The sequence below is a fragment of the Mustela erminea genome, chromosome 6 (genome assembly GCF_009829155.1).
Source record: "Mustela erminea isolate mMusErm1 chromosome 6, mMusErm1.Pri, whole genome shotgun sequence".
Taxonomy (NCBI): Eukaryota; Metazoa; Chordata; class Mammalia; order Carnivora; family Mustelidae; genus Mustela; species Mustela erminea.
Window position 1 is genome coordinate 20,127,616 of NC_045619.1, and position 19,752 is coordinate 20,147,367.

Consider the following 19,752-nt stretch of genomic DNA (forward strand, 5'->3'; position numbering starts at 1 on the left):
TTTTAACCCCTACTCCTCTTTTTCTCTTTGTCCATAATATTTAACCCATTCTAACATGTACTATGATTGATTTTTTTTTTTAACATTTCCCTCAACACTACGAATATCCAGGGCTGGAGACCTCTTTGGTATGGGAACTGCCTGTGCACTCCATCCCCTAGATACCAGTAGCACTCTCGGCTTCTAGTTGTGACCACCAAAAATATTTTCAGACCTTGCCAAATCACTCACCTATTGAGAACCAGTGGTTTACAATTTTTTTTAAAAGATTTTATTTATTTATTTGACAGAGAGAGATCACAAGTAGGCTGAGAGGCAGGCAGAGAGAGAGAGGAGGAAGCAGGCTCCCTGCTGAGCAGAGAGCCTGATGCGGGACTCGATCCCTGCACCCTGAGATCATGACCTGAGCCGAAGGCAGCGGCTTAACCCACTGAGCCACCCAGGCACCCTGGTTTACAATTTTTTGCTACTTAGCCCCAGCTATATGGTAAGCTCTAGGAGAACAATGATGTTGGCCTGTTTGTTCATGGCTGATTCCCAAGCACTCAGAACAACAATCATGGGTCATGTGCATGAATGAGTACCTATTTAATCACAGGCACCTACAACAAACACAAATTTCAGAATCTTCTATTAGGAAATGGTCAATGGTTAATTTCACCTCATTTTTATAGGTTTTCATAAAAATAAACTAATGGTAATAACAGGAATAAAACTACAGGGAGAAACATTTTCATGCTTATATCTAACACAAACACTTCCTGAAGGGCAATTCAGAATTGATCTAGTTCTTGAAAGAATATATCACATATCTATTATAAAAACTGGCACGCATCTTATCTACATTTCCTCTCCTCGGTCTACCAGCATAAACCTTTATTTTGAGTATCAGCCTTAAAAAGTAACTGCCTCAAGGATATTACTGCAAATGCCATTTTAAGAATGAAGGGTGATGATATTTAAGCAGGCCAACATTCACAGGCAAGGAGGTGACAAGGAAAAAACTTAAATCTTAAATAGAATTCTGTCATAATTATCAGATTCAACTAGAGTTTAATTGATGTCAAAAAGTGAGTGGTCCTGCCCGAAGGGTATCATGTATTAAAAGCCAGTAAAGCAATGGTTTTCAAGTGGTGAGAGTGCTGCAATTTTGAGCCCATCCTCCCCACACTCTAGGAAAATTTGGCAATGTCTGTAACATTTTTAATTTTCACAACCAAGGGGGGAGGGAACTGCTGCTGACATCAAATGGATAGAGAACAATGATCTACTAACCACCCTATAACACACAAGACAGCTCCCTACAACAGAATTATTCATTCAAAATGTCAATAGCACAAAAGTTGAAAAATCCCACAGTAGAGTGTAATGCTTAAGAATGTGGAATCTGGGGGCACCTGGGTGGCTCAGTGGGTTAAGCCTCTGCCTTCAGCTCGGGTCATGATCCCAGGGTCCTGGCATCAAGCCCCACATCGGGCTCTCTGCTCTGTGGGGAGCCTGCTTCCTCCTCTCTCTCTGCCTGCCTCTCTGCCTACTTGTGATCTCAGTCAAATAAATAAATAAAAATACTTTAAAAAATAAAAAAGAATGTGGAATCTGGAGCCTCCCTGTCTGAATTTGAATTCCTGCTCTATCACTGAGACAGACTGCTGAGTTGTTCAGAAAACCTGCTAACTTTTCCCTCTTGGGCACAGAGATAGACTAGTTATGTTAGCATCCCTTGAGTGGGGACAATTACATGACTGAATTCTGGTCCATGAAATGTGGGTTTAAGTGTTGTTCACCACTTCTTAGCCTGGCCCATTAAAAACTTCCCACAAAATTTCTCATTCCTCTTTTCATGTCAATCCTAGGAAGGGACCTAAGGGTTGGCAGTTACAACAGAAGCAGCCTGGGTACTTGAATGACTCTGTGGAGCAGAGACATTGTACTTCCTTCTTCATGGTAACCCATACTAAACAATGATGTGAACAACAAATGAACTTCTATAATGTTAAAGCACTGATATTTGGGGGTTGTTTCAGTGGACTAACCTAGCTACATGACCTACTAACTCTTTGTGCTTTACTTTCCTCATCTGCAAATGGTGACAATAATTTTCCCTCTGCCATAGGGTTGTTGTAAGTATTAAGGTTCTGACATCTAGGAGAGTTTTTCTCTCTGTAAGTGTTTGATGGTACCATATAAAATGACCAATGGCATCATATGTGGACTTGCAGACATGTGTAATCACTGGTTTCCCTCTACTGCTTCTCAAACATTAATATATGTTCAAATATAATGCTAGGCTATTTGTTTTTTAATTGATTCTCAACTTAAAATTTTTTGTACAATGTAGTTCAGAGCATAAAGATTTATAATTAGATTTTCCCATATTGTCTTTATTACTCTCATCCTTACTGCATTCATTTAATAGACAAATACTGAACATTTATGGTAAGCTAGGCGCTGTGTTGAGTATTAGAGAAATAATTGTGAGCAAAAACAGACATGGTGTATGCCTCTATGGAGTTTAGTTTACCTGGAGGGCTGAAGGATTTATGATATAATACCCAAATAATTACAAAGTTATAGAATTTCAAATAAAAAATGTTATATAGGAAACATGATTTAAAGAGAATACAGCAAGGAGACCTGGTCTTTGGAAGGAGTAGAGAAGGGCTTCCCTGGGAATAGTTCTGGAGCTGGATTTTAAAGACTGAATAAGGGTAAACTAGAGGAAGGGGGTTAGAAGTGGGAAGAGAATTCCAAGAGAGAAAACAGCATGAGCTTATTCCCTGAGGGAGAGTGCATCCAAAGATCTGAGAGAGGCTGTATATGTCTGGACCATAAGAAGAGAGGGTAGAAGACAGTGAAGGCAGATAAGGCTGGAGAGGAGTGGCCAGATGGTCAGACCACCTAAGACTTTATTGTCACTTCAATAATTTTGGTATTTATTTTAAAGTTTTTTTTTTTTAATTTTACTTATTTATTTGACAGAGAGAGACACAGTGAGAGAGGGAAACACAAGCAGCAGGGGGAGAGGGAGAAGCAGGCTCCCTGCTGAGCAGGGAACCCGATGTGGGGCTCGATCCCAGGCCCCTGGGATCATGACCTGAGCCAAAGGCAGATGCTTAATGACTGGGCCATGCAGGCACCCTAATTCTAAGGTTTTTAAACAAGATCAAGTGACATGATTAGAAATGCATTTTGAAAACATCATTCTTTAGCACACGGGAGAATGGACTGGAGACGGACAAGGATTGAAACAGTACTTCTAGGTTTCAGAAATGAGATAATGATGGTGGACATTGAGAGAAGTTGTTAAATTACAGAGACACTTAGCTTGGAAAATCATCAGACTTTGGAGATGCAGTGAATGCAGAAAGTGGAGGTGAAGGAGAGGTCTAGAATACCTTCCTAACTCTGGTTTCAACAACTGCACAAATATAAGTGCCATTAACTAGACCAGGAACAATGGAAGTGGACCACACTGGAGGAGAGAATGGGTTGAATTTGGCCTGAGAGGAGTGTGCAGTGAGCGAACTTCACACCATCTCTATTCTTTCTTCACATGATTGTTCTATTTCATCTATTAATTTCTCATTTGACAAATCATTATTAAGCACCAACTATGAGATTAAAAAATGATGATGTAGACATAGACTTTCAAGAACTTTACTGCCTATACGGTTCTATATTGAGAGCTATGATAGAAAAAAATAAATTTTATCAAGATACAGAAGAATGCACCTCACCCAGAATTTACTTCTAAAACCTAGAAATAATATAACCAATCTCCCTGGTTCTATACTTGTCCACCTCCAACCCATTCTCCCAAGTGCATACAGAATGATGTTTTTGAAATGCACATATAAGGTTGGAAATCTTGAGATGTTTTCTGAAGGAAATGCCTCTGATGAAACCTGAAAGAAAGGAGTCTAAGGGAAAGAGTGCTCCAGACAGAGGGAAGACTCTGTACAGCAGGAGTCAAAAGGGCGCTGTGAGTTAAGGTTAAAGCAGTTCATTGTGGATGAAGCACTCAACAGAGAATGGAAGTAGAAGCTAGTCAGCCAGCTTCAGACTCTGGGCTTTATCCTGAGCACAAAGTATTTTTTAAGACTTCTTTTCCACTTTGGTCAGTATTTATTCAACTCCTAATTTTTCTTTTTTCCTCTACATTCATGTACACACACACACACACACACACACACACACACACACATCTATTAGTCACTTTTATTCCTAGACAAACACAATATCAAACATTCTGCAAAACCAAGAAATCACATGGGATTTTGGATTGCATTTAGAAAACCAGGAAATCATATTATAAACCCTAGAGCTCATTAACCAGCTACTTCTGATTACTTTAAACCCATTAGTGTCACCTTAGGGAAACATCCATCTTTAGGGACTTTTTTTTTTTTTTCTGATTACACCAATCACTCCAAATGGAGAGCCGGCACTCCTCAAGTCTTACTTCTACACATTCATTGAGGAGAGCGAGCACTCCTCAAGTCTTACTTCTACACATGTTCATGCAGCATGCAATTCTCAAAGCGAAAAAAATTCCCACTGCCCATGATGTTCAAGACCCTTGTTTAATTCTTCACCACCCAACTGTATAATGGCCTGAGGCCAGATTCTTAGGTTTCCTTCCTTCCAGCTATCCCTTTGCTTTATCCTTCTTGGTTCTCCTGTCTTGAAAGCTCATCTTTCACTGATCACTCTCCTATTTCAAACAATAATGCCAGGTTTTCTCATACCCTATGTCTATACACAGAAAACTACTTGTAGTTCTTCAGATACTCCCTTCTGTTTCATGCCCGTGGTGGCAGTGGTAAAGGGAGTGAGGGTAGAGAGGGGCAGAGGTAGATGGAGACAGAGAATCTCAAGCCGGCTCTATGCCCAGGGTGAAGACCAAGGCAGGACTTGATCTCATGACCTTGAGATCACGACCTGGGTCAAAATCAAGAATGGGACTCTTAATAAATTGAGCCACCCAGGCGCCCGATACCCATACACTTTTACACATAAATTATTCTCTCTTGATATCTGTTCCCCTCACTACCTTCCTGGACAAATGTTATCTTTAAGACCTGTCTCAAGCATTTTTGAGTGTGTTCACTTCTTATTTTTTAGAACCTCTCCCCAAATCTGCAGTATGGAACACTCTTTCTTTTAAGTAACACCCATCATATTGTATACAATTATTTAAAATGGTCTTTCTGTCTTTAGGCTGGGGTAAAGACTGTTTATCATTTATCTTTATATCCTCTGTATCCAGACAGTACCTGGCAAGAAGTAGACATTAAATCAGAGACTGTAAATGAATTAATTATTCAGTGAACCAATGCCCAAACATAAAAAAAAAAGGGCCTCGTAAATTTGTGATGGAGATGGCTGAGTACTTTTGTGATCTCACAGGCTATCATTCCTCATTTATTAAATATTTTAAAATACTTATAAAGATATGAATCTTGGTTCTATTTTCTAGAAATCCTGATGGGTGCCTAGATGCTTCTGACATTGAGAATTCTGCTAAGAAATTTGTTCTAAAGCAAGAAAGAACATCAGGAAATGTAACCAGCATGAAGATGAGTAGTAGAAAATCTTCCTCTTCTATTTACATATATCCCTTTGAAGCAAAGCAAAACCCTATGCACATACCCTATATTTCCTTGATTCTTCTAACTACCTACTTATCCATCTGATAAGTAATCCATCTGAAAATTGTGAGATGTTCCTGTACTGTGCTAGGTGTTCTCTTGGGCAGGTGAGAGGCAAAGAGAAAATTCTGCATGTAAACCAGACTCTACTCCAGAAAAATTTAAAACATCCAATCATTTGTCCAGGAAATTTTACGATAAACAACACAGTCTTGATCTTGGAGTTAACGTGAAACTTTTCCATTTCTTATTTCCTGCAGAGGATCTAACTAGGATTTTGGGGCCTGGCTATGAGTTTCATGTCTTTTTCAATGCCTTTTTTAATATTCCCATAATGTGGCTGGGTTGGCATCAATCTGACTTTCGGGGATCAAAAGTTTTGCTATTTTAGAGGCTTACAAAGTTGTTTCCCTTGCGTTATACATTATATATTTTGATGCAGAACATCTACTCCTTGATTTTTCTTTTCTCCTTTACCTTCTAGAAGTCCAAAGACATTAACTGATTTTCTGTTGCCAAAACATGCCCCAACCATATATTCCCTGCAACTTGATGACTGCCCTTTGTTGTTGTTGCTTTTTTTTCCCTCAAAGTTAGCAACCTATTTTTTTTTTCAAAAAATCTGTTACCCTCTTCCTCCCCTTGGGGAAGTCCTTTTTACTGAGGCTGTCTCTATGGCTGGAGTGGGGAGAGCCAGGAATTCTGGAAGTCTGGCTGAGAGCAAGGCTGGGCCAAACTTACTTGTCTTTTGAGAGGCTGTTTTTGCCTAGTTGTTTACAGTTTTTGGCATGCTTTTCTCTCCTACCACTGACCCCACCATCGCAATTTCTTGTCATTGCAGAAGTTTCAGAGTCAATTCTCTATCACTTTTGCAATACCCCAAAGGCTCAATTACTCAGCCAACCTTTCCCCCTGCATGTCAAAAGTGAAAAATCACTGTTCAGAGACTGTCTGATGGAAGAGCCAGCAAGTGGGCTACTCAGGAATGTGGTTTTTCCTGGGGGAACCTGGTGAGTTGCTGAAGAAAAGGAAATAGAGAAGTGAACAGATATTGATTAAAACAAACCGATGACACCTCTTTTCAATAGGGTCAAGGGTAGACCAACTTCCCTGTCTGCTGGTTAGATGATGATGAGCCTGAAGGGGCTCTGAGCATGGGGACTGGCAGAGCCACAAAATAGAAGGAGCCTGGGTCTCTAAATCACTGTGGAGAAGGTCATTTACCCAACAAATATATGAACACATGTTCTACTGTGTCAGGCCACTGAGATATGGAGATTGTTCATTAGAATAGTTAGCTTACCCAAATACAAAAGGGATATGAACACTCACAGGACTTTCAGGGAAGAAGGGCACTAAGCTGTTCCTTCCACATGCCAAGGACTCAAAGGTGTGCAGGAGAAGGTCTACCACAGCTGCATGTCCTTAGTAAGACAAAGGCTTTCACACGAAACACTCACTGGTGGATCCTTTGCTGGCTGAAAGGGGCAGTGTAGCAGTCATTCTCCTCCAGGTCTGGCAGTGTCTCCTTGTCCAGCCTCATGGGCTTCTTAGGTAACCATCTCCGAAACCTGCTTATTTGTTTATCGATCCTGTGGTACATGAAAGGCAAGACCAAAGAGTACAGCATGTCAGCATTGCCCCAAAATATAAGAGGGAAGCCTCCACAGAGCAATAATTATAACACCAGATACCCCAGACACTCCCATTGTACATGAGTACATGACACCCCATTTCAGAAAGAAGAGAGTCTCAACTCCAGTGTTTTTTCAGTCTCATCACAGGACCTCAAAATTATTGTCTATGAAATAGTGGCCGAGTGTTATGTGTTCACCAACATGCCAATAAATGACCAAGCCTGGAAGGCTCTGGAAAGGAACTGGACAGCCCCTTAAGCAAAGCAGCAGAGACTTTAACTTCTTACATTCTGCAGGTTCTAGAAATTCATTCTGTATTTGGAAAATTTCCCCATCTTCTCTTGGTTAGGGAAGTGCTCTAGCTGTAGTTAACTTTCAGCAGGGCAGCTGACAGAACATCCCAATGGGTTGCCTGTGTGCACAGAGCATGATGTCATGATTTGCTTCCTGCCTCTCACACCTTCCCTGAGCTGCCTCTCTTCAGACATCAGGCAGTTCAGCTTTCATTCTGTCTTTTAAGCTGACTCCATGGCTCTCAAGGTACAGGGGCACGATGACACATGTGTCACTCTGGCCAGGGTGCACAAGGATGCAAAGTCACAGAAAACAACAGTGTTGTGAAGGTGGTTTACAAGACAGTTTTCCCCTGGCCCCCTCTTGATTTCCTCTGGCTTCTGCTTATGAAAACATCTGACTTCCAAGTGACCAGATTGTCAGTTATTCACAGAAAACCACCAGAAGGAACAAAATGCACAGCATACTTAAAAACAACTGTGCTATATCAGGTATCTATATCCACTAAAGCAAGTGTCTTCCAAGAGCACATATCAAATAGCATCTCAGTAAGGCAGAATGAACAGGTACCATACTCATTTTACACATCACAGAAGAAATCCATGGTGGTTAGGTATCCAGCTCAAATTACCCAGCCAGTGAATAAAGCCAGGAATGGAAAGCAGGTTTGGGGCTCTTGATGTTAGTGATCACCACATCAAAACAGTTGATACTAGAACTACTAGAACTTCTGTAGTTCTTAAGAACTACAGAAGAGATGTCACAAAACAAACTGAGGGTTGCTGGGGGGAGCGGGTTTGGGAGAAGGGGGTGGGATTATGGACATTGGGGAGGGTATGTGCTTTGGTGAGTGCTGTGAAGTGTGTAAACCTGGTGATTCACAGACCTGTACCCCTGGGGATAAAAACATATGTTTATAAAAAATAAAAAATTAAAAAAAAAAAAGAACTACAGAAGAGATGAAGTCTTCTAATGAAGAAAATATCTAAATGCCTTCTAAGTCTATTAATTACACATGGAATTTGGGTGGATTTTTTTCCAATTCAAAAAATATTTACAAGGCAATTTATCATTTTCAATGAAATTTCCAGGTTAAGGAATTGCTTTTTCTATAACCAATCAGCTCCAAGATGAACAATAATAGGAAACTCTTTTACCACTTCTTTTATTCTCTGCAGGGTTCCAGTCTCACTATAACCCCCTTCTGCCCAGTGGTGGCTGGACTTTCTTCAGAACCCCTGAAAGTTCAAAGTGGAAAGATTCTCACAACTTTTCTAGGCCCTTCCTCTCAAAGACAACTCATAGCTACCACATATACATGCACAGAAATCAAGATTCTACTAAAGGTCATGTGCCCAGAAAAGAAGAGCAAATTGGAAGAGCCCAAAGTGGGATGAGAGGAAACAGTTCCCATCTCCTCCATCCTTCCTTCTCCTGGTCCTCCCTCCCTCACCACTCTTTAAAAAAAACTTGAAGTACAGTGACATAATGTGCATCAGAGACACAGTAGAACACAGTGACTGAGAACATGGGGTTGCAGTAATTGAATTTAAATCCTGGTTCTGGGGGCGTGTGGGTGGCTCAGTGGGCTAAGCCTCTGTCTTCGGCTCAGGTCATGATCCCAGCGTCCTGGGATCAAGCCCCACCATCAGGCTCTCTGCTCAGGCGGGAGCCTGCTTCCTGCACCCCCACCCCCACGTCTGCCTCTCTGCCTACTTGTGCCTCTCTCCCTCTGTCAAATAAATAAATAAAATCTTAAAAAAAAATAAATCCTGGTTCTGTAAATATTAGCAGTGTGACCTTGGGTAAGTTATTTAACTTTGTTGTGCCTTAATTTCCTTTTTTAAAAAAGTGGGCATGATAATACTCAATTCATAGGGTTATGGTGATTAATCAGTATATACATAAAATCTCCAGAAATATGGTGTACACTGAGTACCTGCTAATATTACTATCTTCCCCCCCAAATAAGAATTGAACAACCAGCTTGCCTCTTGACATTTCTTTTCTTTCTTCAAAGTTAATTGTGTTTCACTGGCATCTACATCTTGTCTAAGTTCAATGATTTAGTCCTTAAATTGACTCATAAACTATACTTCCTAGGCTAAGCTGGTGGTCTTCCCCGTAACTCCTGGCTTTATTTCATCTGATTGCCTTTAAACTCATTCAAGAAAAAGGACATTGGCCCAGAGCTTTTCATAATAGAGCTTTTACTCCCACACATCTCCAGTCTGCAGTACTAATCGGATTACACTTTGCAAGGTTCACATTCTTACAGAATCTGGGCTCTGCGTGCCACGACTATGAATTAAATCTAGCTGGGTACAGTGCTCAGTGTGGATAAAAACAAATAAAGCTGTGAAAAAGCAGGCATCAATACTCTATGGGAATGAAATGGCAGCTTTCGGCAACAGCTTATAGCACCACAATTTAAATGAAATGTGGAGATGGTGAAGAGAGAGTGGAACAGGGTAATGAAAATGATTCATTGAAAAATGAGGAGGGGCCAGAAGTGGAGGGAAGAGAAGGGATCTCCTAAAAGAAGCGGGGATGTGGAAATGGGGTGCTTAAACCCTGGATCTGTTGCTTATCAGCTGTGTGAGCTTCCAGGAATCACTCACCTGTTTAAACCTTATTTTAAAATGTACTAATCATCATCATCAACCATCTTACTGATGTTGTTAGGAAGCCTACACATGGTGTGCACGCAATGCTTTGCAGAAACTGCCAGGTAAACAGTGTCATTAGCAACTTCTTAAGGACAAGGGAGGCTAATATGAAAGTGATGGAAAGCAGAGGACCTGGGCTTTTAAAACACTATGGTGGAAAAAAAGATATTCAAAAAGTATCTTAAAAACAAAACCCCTGAGACACTGGCTGAGGGTTGGGGTAGGTGAATAGGCCTTCAGTGGGGTGACCTGAGGAGAAGCAGGAGGACAAATCATGGACTGTACAGGTTCTACCACATATGCTGGTCCATGCTGTGTGCTCTTCAAAATGACAGAAACAAATACTCAAATGTGGATAGCAGCTTGTACCCTCTTCTGTTTGGCAGAACAACTCCTGAAAGATGTGTGTATCCTAATCACTCGAACCTGTGAATATGTCATGCAACACAGCAAAGGGACTTTACAGATGTAAGCAAGTTTATAGACCTTTAGAGAGGGAGAGCATCCTGGATTACTCAGGTGGGCCCAACTTCATCATATGAGCCATTTCAAAGGAGATAACTTTGCTTAGCATAATATCCTCTAGCTAAGTGAAGTCAGTCAGTCAAAGACAAATACATGATTTCATTCATGTGTGGAACTTAAAAAACAAAACAGGTGAACATAGGGAAAGGGAGGGGGAAAATAAAACAAGATAAAATCAGAGACGGGGACAAACTATAAGAGACTCTAAACTCTAGGAAATAAGCAGGAGGTGGGTGGTGGGGATGGGGACTGGGTGATGGGCATTAAGCAGGGCACTTGATATAATGAGCACGGCATGTTGTAAGTCACTGATGAATGACTAAATTCTACCCCTGAAACTAATAATACCCTATATGTTAATTAAATTGATTTTAAATAGAAAAATAAATAAAAGGAGAGAACTTTCTCTATCTAGACATAGCAAAGAGGAGGCAGAAGGGGACATCAGAGAGATTCAAAGTGTGAGAAGGATTCAACTGGGCATTGCTGGATTTCAAAAGCCAGCAGCCAGGGAGTGCAAGCAGCCTCTAGAAGTTGAAAATTACCTTTGTCTAAGAGTCCTAAAGAATCTGCACAGAACTGAATTGGGCCAGCAACCTGAACAAGCCTAAAGATTATTCTCCCTCATGGCCTCAAGAAGAGCCTTAGCCAACCAACACCTTGACATTAGCCTTGAGAGACCCTGAGCAGAGAAATCAGTTAAGCCTCCTCCCCTAGACTACTGACCTGCAAAATTATAAGATGATAAATTTGTGTTGTTTTATGCACCTAAATTCGCAGGAATCTGTTACAGCAGTAATAGGAAATTAATACACCTCTGAAAACAGTCTTGATCTGGTCTTCTCCTTGAGACCTGGCAATGGCTGGTCAGGTTCCCTATGCTGAGGCTAACACTCCACATGCTACTCCACCTGCCAGTCCCCAGCTCTGGGAACAAGGATCTGTTTCTCTGTGGCTGGATGACTATTGGCCACTCTTCAACAAACACTCTCATACGAAACTTGCTACTTAGGAATCACTGAGGATCCTCTTCAACAGTGCAAGATAAAAACACATAGTGCAAGAACCACCAGGCTGGAAAGCATGAGACCCACGTTGGGTTTCTGATTCTGCTGTTTTTTAGATACTACATGTTGCTGGTGATTTGGGCAATAGTATCTTGGCTATATCCTAAACAAACTTAAGTTAATAGAGAGCTTTCCTTTTCACAATATAATGGATAACCTTTCATACAGATGAAGGACTCTGAAGTTAAAGTAGGTTCACAATTTGTTGTACATCTCTCTAGTGATAAGTCCTACACTGAGTAAGTGACTAAACTTCTTTGAGTGAATGCACCCGTTTCATGAGTCAGTGGTGAGGACTTACACAAGATAACAAATATCAGGTGTCTGCTCATTGCCTTATATGTACAAAATGCTCAGTTCAGTGGTGATGTCTAGGATGAAGAAGATGATGAGGATGATAAACTCTTATGTAGAGTTATCAATGGGAATTCAAGAACTAAGATTCTCACTTCTATATTGAAGTCTGTGCCCCCATCTCCATCTAATAAACTTCCCTAAAGAGACAATCCTGAAATTCTCTTAGTTACAGAGTTGAGGAACCAACTAACTAGAAAGTATCCAATTTGTCTCTTAAATATAGGAATTGGGCATACTTAATAAAGTCTTCACTGACTGGGAAAAGCAAAGAGAAAATGTTGGCTTATTGATTTAGTATTGATTTTTGTTGGACACATTGTCACTGTTCTATTTCTGCCATTTATTGAGCCTTATAGAGGCTCATTTATTGAGTATTATAGACTATATAGGCAAATCAGTAAGGAGACAATGGATCAGTCATGCACTTGGGCATTTCTAGCCTTAACTTCTCAAGCTAGTATCTGGACTAAAAGATGGATATTTTTATAGAAAGTATTACAGTAAGTTCAGCCACCACCACCCCACCACCCCACCCCTGCCAAGTTCTGGTTCATGACAGGTCAGATCCGGCGTGGCTGTAAAGAGTTGGCAGCCCAGCACAGGCAGATGGGCACAGACTGCCCATTCTGGTGTGCTGCACCTTCCCAAGCTGTGCCTTGGAAATGTGCTGTGGGAAGGTTCTGCTTGAACCTCTTTGATTTTTGGTTCCCTCAGCTGCAAAGGGAAGACTATCCTATTCCCCTTAGGAGTTGTGATAATTAAAGGCCACATGCCAAAGGGCTTCACTCCCTGCATACTAAGCCATCAATAGGCCTTTATAAATTACCTGCTGTGTGCAGAGCCCCAACCTGGATGCTGTGGGTATACCTTGAAGAAGACAAGGCCTTTCCCTAGAGCCACCAGGACCCAGGAGGGAGTTTGTACTGACAACTTAATTAGGCTAAATGAAATGAAATAGGCTACTCCAGAGACACCTGCTTTTCCCCAGACCAGAATATTAGAATAGCATCACATTTCTAACAGATTACATTTTCAGGGATGATATACCTAGAGGGAACATACAAATAAACTTTTCTTTCTTTCTTTCTTTCTTTCTATCTTTCTTTCTTTCTTTCTTTCTTCTTCTTCTTTTTTTTTTTTTTAAAGTGGAGGCACCACACAGAGCCCTACATTGTAATAAATGAAGCCCTCCTGGACTGATAACAGTTAGACAGCAGGAGCCTTGAATTTCTTTTTCCTCTTCTGAGAGCCAAGTCTCCTATATTTATAGCCTCTTCTTGGATAGGAGTTAGGATTCTTTTAGGTCACAAGGCTACTAACTGGGGCACAACCTAAATATCTCATAGCAGATTCCAAAGGCTTTGGAACATTTACATATATTAATTTTTTAATAGTAGGATAGAAAATATAAGTCATTTTGTCATTTACCTGTATATGCAACTGATAAGACTACAACTGCACTGAATGTATCACGTAGCAGGGGCAGCAGACATTTTGCCAAATGACTGCAAAGGATAACATCAGGCAGGTGCATATGGGCGAGTGGACGGAAAAGGAATGAGAAGTAATGAGACATTAGCTACAAACCACTGACCATAATCCAATTTGTTCCTTTGTAATCACATCTTCTACTGACTCTATTTGCAGTATTTAGCAAAGGCAAAAATGGGGGAGGGGGGCGAAAGACGGATGATAAATTCCCTTTCTTTATTGAATAGACAATTTATAAGGCCTATAAATCTTCCCAAAGAGTCAAAGGAGCATTTAATGGACCAAGTACATGATGAAAATAGCATTTAATCGAAAAATATAAATCTGAATTACATGAGTGTATTTTATGGGAGTCAGGTGATTCTCAAAAATAAAGATATTTGTGAAAAGATGCTTTATGTTTCTGCCTGCTCAGAAATTTTATAATATAATTTCCCTTGGCTTTAAAGGAGATAAGGTTGTTTCAGGGAGGCTTTTGCAAAGCAATGAAATTATTATTTAAGTGGATGAAACTAAAACCTAAATTGAATATCCATATTTAGTATGACAAGAGAATTTTAGAATACTGAGTCAATGTTTTATTACTGGTGTACAACCAGGACAGCCAGATATAGATATGCCCTTCAATTTGGCCTATCAGAGCTGTCTACAAAGAGATACTTTCCATTGTCTAAATCTGTCCTGAGGTGAAACAAGACTTAAAATAGATACCAAAATTTCTGACAAACTGCACTTTAAAAATGACACCGGACATTGGGCTTCACTAAGGTATACCACTACAGTGATGTGGTAAGCAATGAATGTCTTAAAAGGTAATCTGAATTGATGGGTCATACTACCAGTTAGTTAGGATTTCTCTTGCCTTCATTTGTCTGAGTCTTTCTGTGACTTCCAATGCCTGAATTCTTTTAAAGTTATGATTTATGCACTCTTATGGCCTGACTTTTTCAGGCCAAAGATACTGTTCAGTAAATTGTGCTTTCAGTTCAAGAAACGAGGATTTCCCAAACTCCTACTCACTCAAAACCTCTCTGCTGCTCATGGAGAATATGTGATTGGTCCCTTGTCACACAGTCTCCTCTCCTCTGCGTCCTTTCTCTTGGCTACTGTTCTTAAGCCTGTCCCTTCTCTATTTTCCTCTGTCTCAAAATTTATGAGGGTAGTATTGATCCCTCATTACCTCTAATTCATCAGGGCCTTCCATCCCCCACCAGCTGTAATCTGGTTTCTATTACCCTCCTCTCTGCAGCCCTCATTCTCAAAACGTAGTCCCAGATCAGCCACATTAGCATCATTAAGGATCTTGATAGAGGTGCAAAATATTGTGCCTCATCTCAGAAACTCATGGAATGGGCTAGATAAGCTGAGTACTAAAAAACCCTGAAGATAATCCTGAGGTCCACTCAACTTTGAGAACCATCTCTCACGGAGACTGCTATCATGGTAGTTATCACTAACTTCTAAATATTAAAAATCGATTCTCATCTCTCAGCCTCCATCAGAAGTTGAAGAACACCCATTTTTATGGGAACTCTTTCCTGGTCCCTTTGACATTGTCCTCCCTTAGGTTGCCTCTTTCTTAAATTAATATTTTTCATCTTCCTTCCATCTCTTCCTGCCTTCTTAACGAGATTTTCCAAGGACTTGCCATTGGCCTTCTTTTTGCATTTTAGTCCTTCCCTGGGGAACTCTATCCACTCCTCTGACTCAAGTCATGACTTCTATACTTCAGACTCCCAAACTGGATTCTCTAGCCTTGCTCTCAATTGCTTTGCCATCAATAGCCTTGTTTTTCTCAATTGCTTTGCCATCATTTCCAGAGGGCCTCAGGACACCTATGTGTCAAAGACCTACTGTGAGTTATAATACAAGATTATTAAAACAAAAATCATCATCTTTCTCACCATAGCCATATCTCTTCTGAATTTCCACTCTCCTTTTACTTTCAACATTTTTCCAATTCCTTAGATATGGAAACCTCTTTCTCATCCCCCCCCAAATTTCCAAATAATAAGTCTTTTTGCCTATAATTTCACAATCTTTCTCATACATTTTGCCTTTTTGCTCTGTAGATTATTTTCATCTATCCAGGGAGAACTGTAATCTGAATGTTCTTTGGAGTAAAAACTGAAGGGACAGAGAGATTATGGCTTATTTTAAGGAAGAATTTCCTAAAAGTCAGGTACCCACAGTTGTGTTCTGAAATTCCCTGTCTCCACAGATGTTCAAACATGGGCTGGCTGACCATATAGCAGAGGTTCAGGTATCTGCTGAATGGCTGGACTTGATGACATTTGATGTCCAATCCAAGTTTGAGATTTATGGTTCCTTTTACACCACTTTCTTTCAAGCCCTCATTGCTTACCCCTCCTCTACAGTGAGGGCAAATGTTTCAGTTCCAAGTCTGTGTCTGACACTTCAGGCACACTGGTTTTTCTATGCTTTTCTTTGTGATCTCCTTTTTCCTCATTCAAATCTTTTCACATGTGTAGAGATTCATTTTCCCATTCATCCCAACTATTATGTGATAGGTACCAGAAATATAGAATTGGATAAGCCATCCTTGCCTTCACATACCATCCAGGTGGAGAGGTGGACATCAACACCATAGATTAGAGGACAGGTCCAGCAATCTTGTGTTTTAATAAGCCCTCCAGGTTATTCTAATGCTGGTTAAAGTTTGAATACTATAGAGGACTACTGATATAGGCTAATATGTTATCTTGGGATTTTATAGAGGGTCATTATATGACAAGGGACTAATCTAAATCATGGTGAATCCAAATGCCATGGCTACAGTCTAAGCAAAGAAGCACTGCTAAGTAAAGATATTGCACAGGGAAATTTTGGAAAACACATCTTGGTTTCTTTGGATGTCAATTCTTATATCATACTTTATTGAATGTACATGCATTTGAGTAAACCCACTAGAATATGTCAATTACTCTTATATTTTGCACAGCACATAAACAGAGCAAACATGAATCTTAATTCTCACAGAACTGAAAAAAAAAGGATTTTCAGAGAAATGCAATGGTCTCCAAATTTAACCATTAGCTCAGCTCAGAGTAAATGATTACATAAGACCAATTAAAATTTTAAAATTAGATTTCCAGTGATCACAATAGAATTGAATTATAGGACATCATTGATGCTTCCCCCTTGTTCCCTAATGTCTCAAAAAATTAAGAAACAAACTTTAGAAAGATACATAGTACATTAAAGGCAATCTTTAGCCAGTAGAATTTTGGGTGGGTGGGGGAGGCTAAAAGAAAAAAAAGGGGGGGGTAGAAAGGGCTTCTGATAAGGTAATACATCTGCATACTTTATTAACAAAATGTTACTAACATAGGAGGGCCCCACCCATGGGGTGGGCTAGACAGCTATCAGCTTTTTGAGATGTTGATTATCTACACTTCAAGATTTCAAGTTACTTATGGTGGAGGGTGGGATTATGTAGAAAAAAATAACATTCAGACCAAGGATGTGCTGAACATCTGGGTTTTTTGGTAATTTGTCTAAGAGAATAGGCTAAAGACAAAAAGCAGCCCCAACAGAACTGCAGATAAATGCTGTCCTTCCAAGTGTGGAGAAATCATAGGAAAGATTCTGAGAGAAACATTCCCATCTTGCTTTTTTCTTTTCAGGCTAACCTGAAATAGCGATTTTTGGATTGCCCTTGGAAATCACTTTTGCCATGGGACAAAAGCTCATCCTCCCCAGCTCGTATTCCTTGTCATTGTTGGAACAAACAGGCCAACATATCAAACACATCATGACAAAGCATGCTACTAACCTGCTCATGAACTTGTACCGGCGGGGCAGGTAATAGATTTTTCTCCTGGAAGAACAGCAAAAATGAAGCCAGTCGAGAAGAAAACCCATCGTCAGTTACAGTTTGAACTAGCAAGGAAGGAAAGGAGATTGAAGATAGAAGCCTGTAAGAGGTGAAGAAGAAAAAACTAAAAAGAGATTAACAGTGAGAAATGTAGTGGGAACATAGGGCATGCATTTGAGTCATGAAATCTTATGAAATACTGTCCATTGATATTTCATCTCATTATCATAAATTTTTTTTTTTTTTTTTTTTTTTTTTTTTTGTCCCTCCTTGCCTACATAGCCAGTGCAGAGCAATGATTTGGGGCAACTGGTATTTGTATGAATTTAGCTGAGGTCAGCTTTTTTTCAAGGAATGAAGAAATGGATTGCCATCTGGCTGGCAACATGCACAATTTAATGGACATACTATTATATTAGCTAATATTTACAGAGCACTTTAGTTTACAGAACCCTTCTCTCCTTTGATATAGACAAGGTAATATAAAAAGATGTATTTTACAACTAGTATGGGAAGAACACTAATCAGGATCAACATCCTGCTGCAAATAACCACACTAGTGAATACTACCTAAACACTGGCCCTAATATAGGTGAGTTAAGTAGATAAAACAAAGAATCTTGGAGGGGATTTGGGGAAAATTGGAAGGGGAGGTGAAACATGAGAGATTATGGACTCTGAAAAACAATCTGAGGTGTTTGAAGTAGCTGGGGGTTGGGAGGTTGGGGTACCAGGTGGTGGGTATCATAGAGGGCACGGATTGCATGGAGCACTGGGTGTGGTGAAAAAATAATGAATACTGTTATGCTGAAAATAAATAAATTTATTTAAAAAAATACAAAAAAACCCCACAAAGAATCTTGGAAAAAATCTGTTAAAAGTGAGACTGAGACAAACCGTAAGAGACTCTTAATCTCACAAAACAAACTGAGGGTTGCTGCGGGGAGAGGGGGTGAGGAGAGGGTGGTGGGGTTATGGACATTGGGGATAGTATGTGCTATGGTGAGGGCTGTGAAGTGTGTAAACCTGGCAATTCACAGATCTGTACCCCTGGGGCTAATAATACATTGTATGTTAATAAAAAAATAAAAAATCATAAAAAAATGTGAGACTGTTAAGGATGTGTTGTACTTCTTTATATCTGCATTTTTAAAGCATTCCAGATAAAATTTAGGATGTAATTTGAATGGCGAGCATATGGATTAGATATTTTTAAAAAACTGCAGTCAGCCTTTTCATAGTTAGGGCTTCCACCAATGGAGTAGTAATGAAACTGATGTGGTTTATATGTATTCTGATACTATGGAAAATGGGAAGTCTACATACAACTTTCTTTGTAGATTTGTGAAAACTTAAAAATATATTCATGTTTTTAATAGGTAAAACAATGGAGACAATAAGAAGCAGTGGTTGTTAAGGGTTTGTTCTGGGGTGGGCAGCACAAGGGATGGACAGATGAAATTAGGGCAGTGAAATAATTCTGTGTGATACATAATAGTGGATACATGATACTATGGATTTCTCAAGACCCACAGAACTATACAACTCAAAGAGTGAACCTTAAACTGAACTATGGACTTTAGATAATAATAATAATACATCAACATTGGTCTATTAATTGTAACAAAGATACCACATTAATGCAACATGGTAACAATAAGGAAACTGTGAATGGGATGAGAAGAGATATATGGGAACACTGTACACTCAACTCAAATTTCTGTAAACTTAAAAATGCCCTAAAATTAGTCTATTAATTAAAAAGAGTCCATATCCATGGACATACAGGTATTTAAGAAGCAAATTTTGTTTACAACTTCCCATAAGAAAATTATTCTTCAACTTTGTTTCAAACATTATAGGAATAAAAATCCAAGAAGACTAAACCTGGGATTCAAAAGTGTAATCTACAGAAAAAAAATAAATACATATAACATTCTTTGAGGCATCCACATGTAGCCAAACTGATATTTGTACATTTTGTTGAAGTGATATGGCAGAAAAATTCCTCCTTTGGAAAAACATAGATCTTCTTAGTCTACAGTTATTTATCTGAAACACTGGATAAAATAATAGCACACACTTTAAATACATCAGGTTGTAGCTAGTGAAGCCATGCTTAGGTAAAATCACATCAATATTTATGAGAGCAATTAGTGTCCACACATAAACAGTATTGTCTCCTAAAACTGTCTTGCAGAAACACCTACATTTAAAAAGAAC

At 39.6% G+C, this 19,752-nt stretch overlaps 1 protein-coding gene across 10 annotated transcripts in view; it reads right to left on the reverse strand.

The window, feature by feature from the left end:
• ANO4 (anoctamin 4) overlaps nucleotides 1-19,752 on the reverse strand; it is a 445,901-nt gene that overhangs the window by 138,175 nt on the left and 287,974 nt on the right. For 8 of the 10 annotated variants that reach the window (XM_032346621.1, XM_032346625.1, XM_032346622.1 and 5 more), the window contains 2 exons: nucleotides 17,488-17,532; nucleotides 7,112-7,243 (listed from right to left, as the gene is read on the reverse strand). In XM_032346621.1, coding sequence (XP_032202512.1) covers nucleotides 7,112-7,243; nucleotides 17,488-17,532 — 177 coding nt within the window. Of the gene's footprint in view, nucleotides 1-7,111; nucleotides 7,244-17,487; nucleotides 17,630-19,752 lie in introns of all 10 variants that reach the window. The other 2 variants (XM_032346630.1, XM_032346629.1) reach the window with 2 other exon arrangements.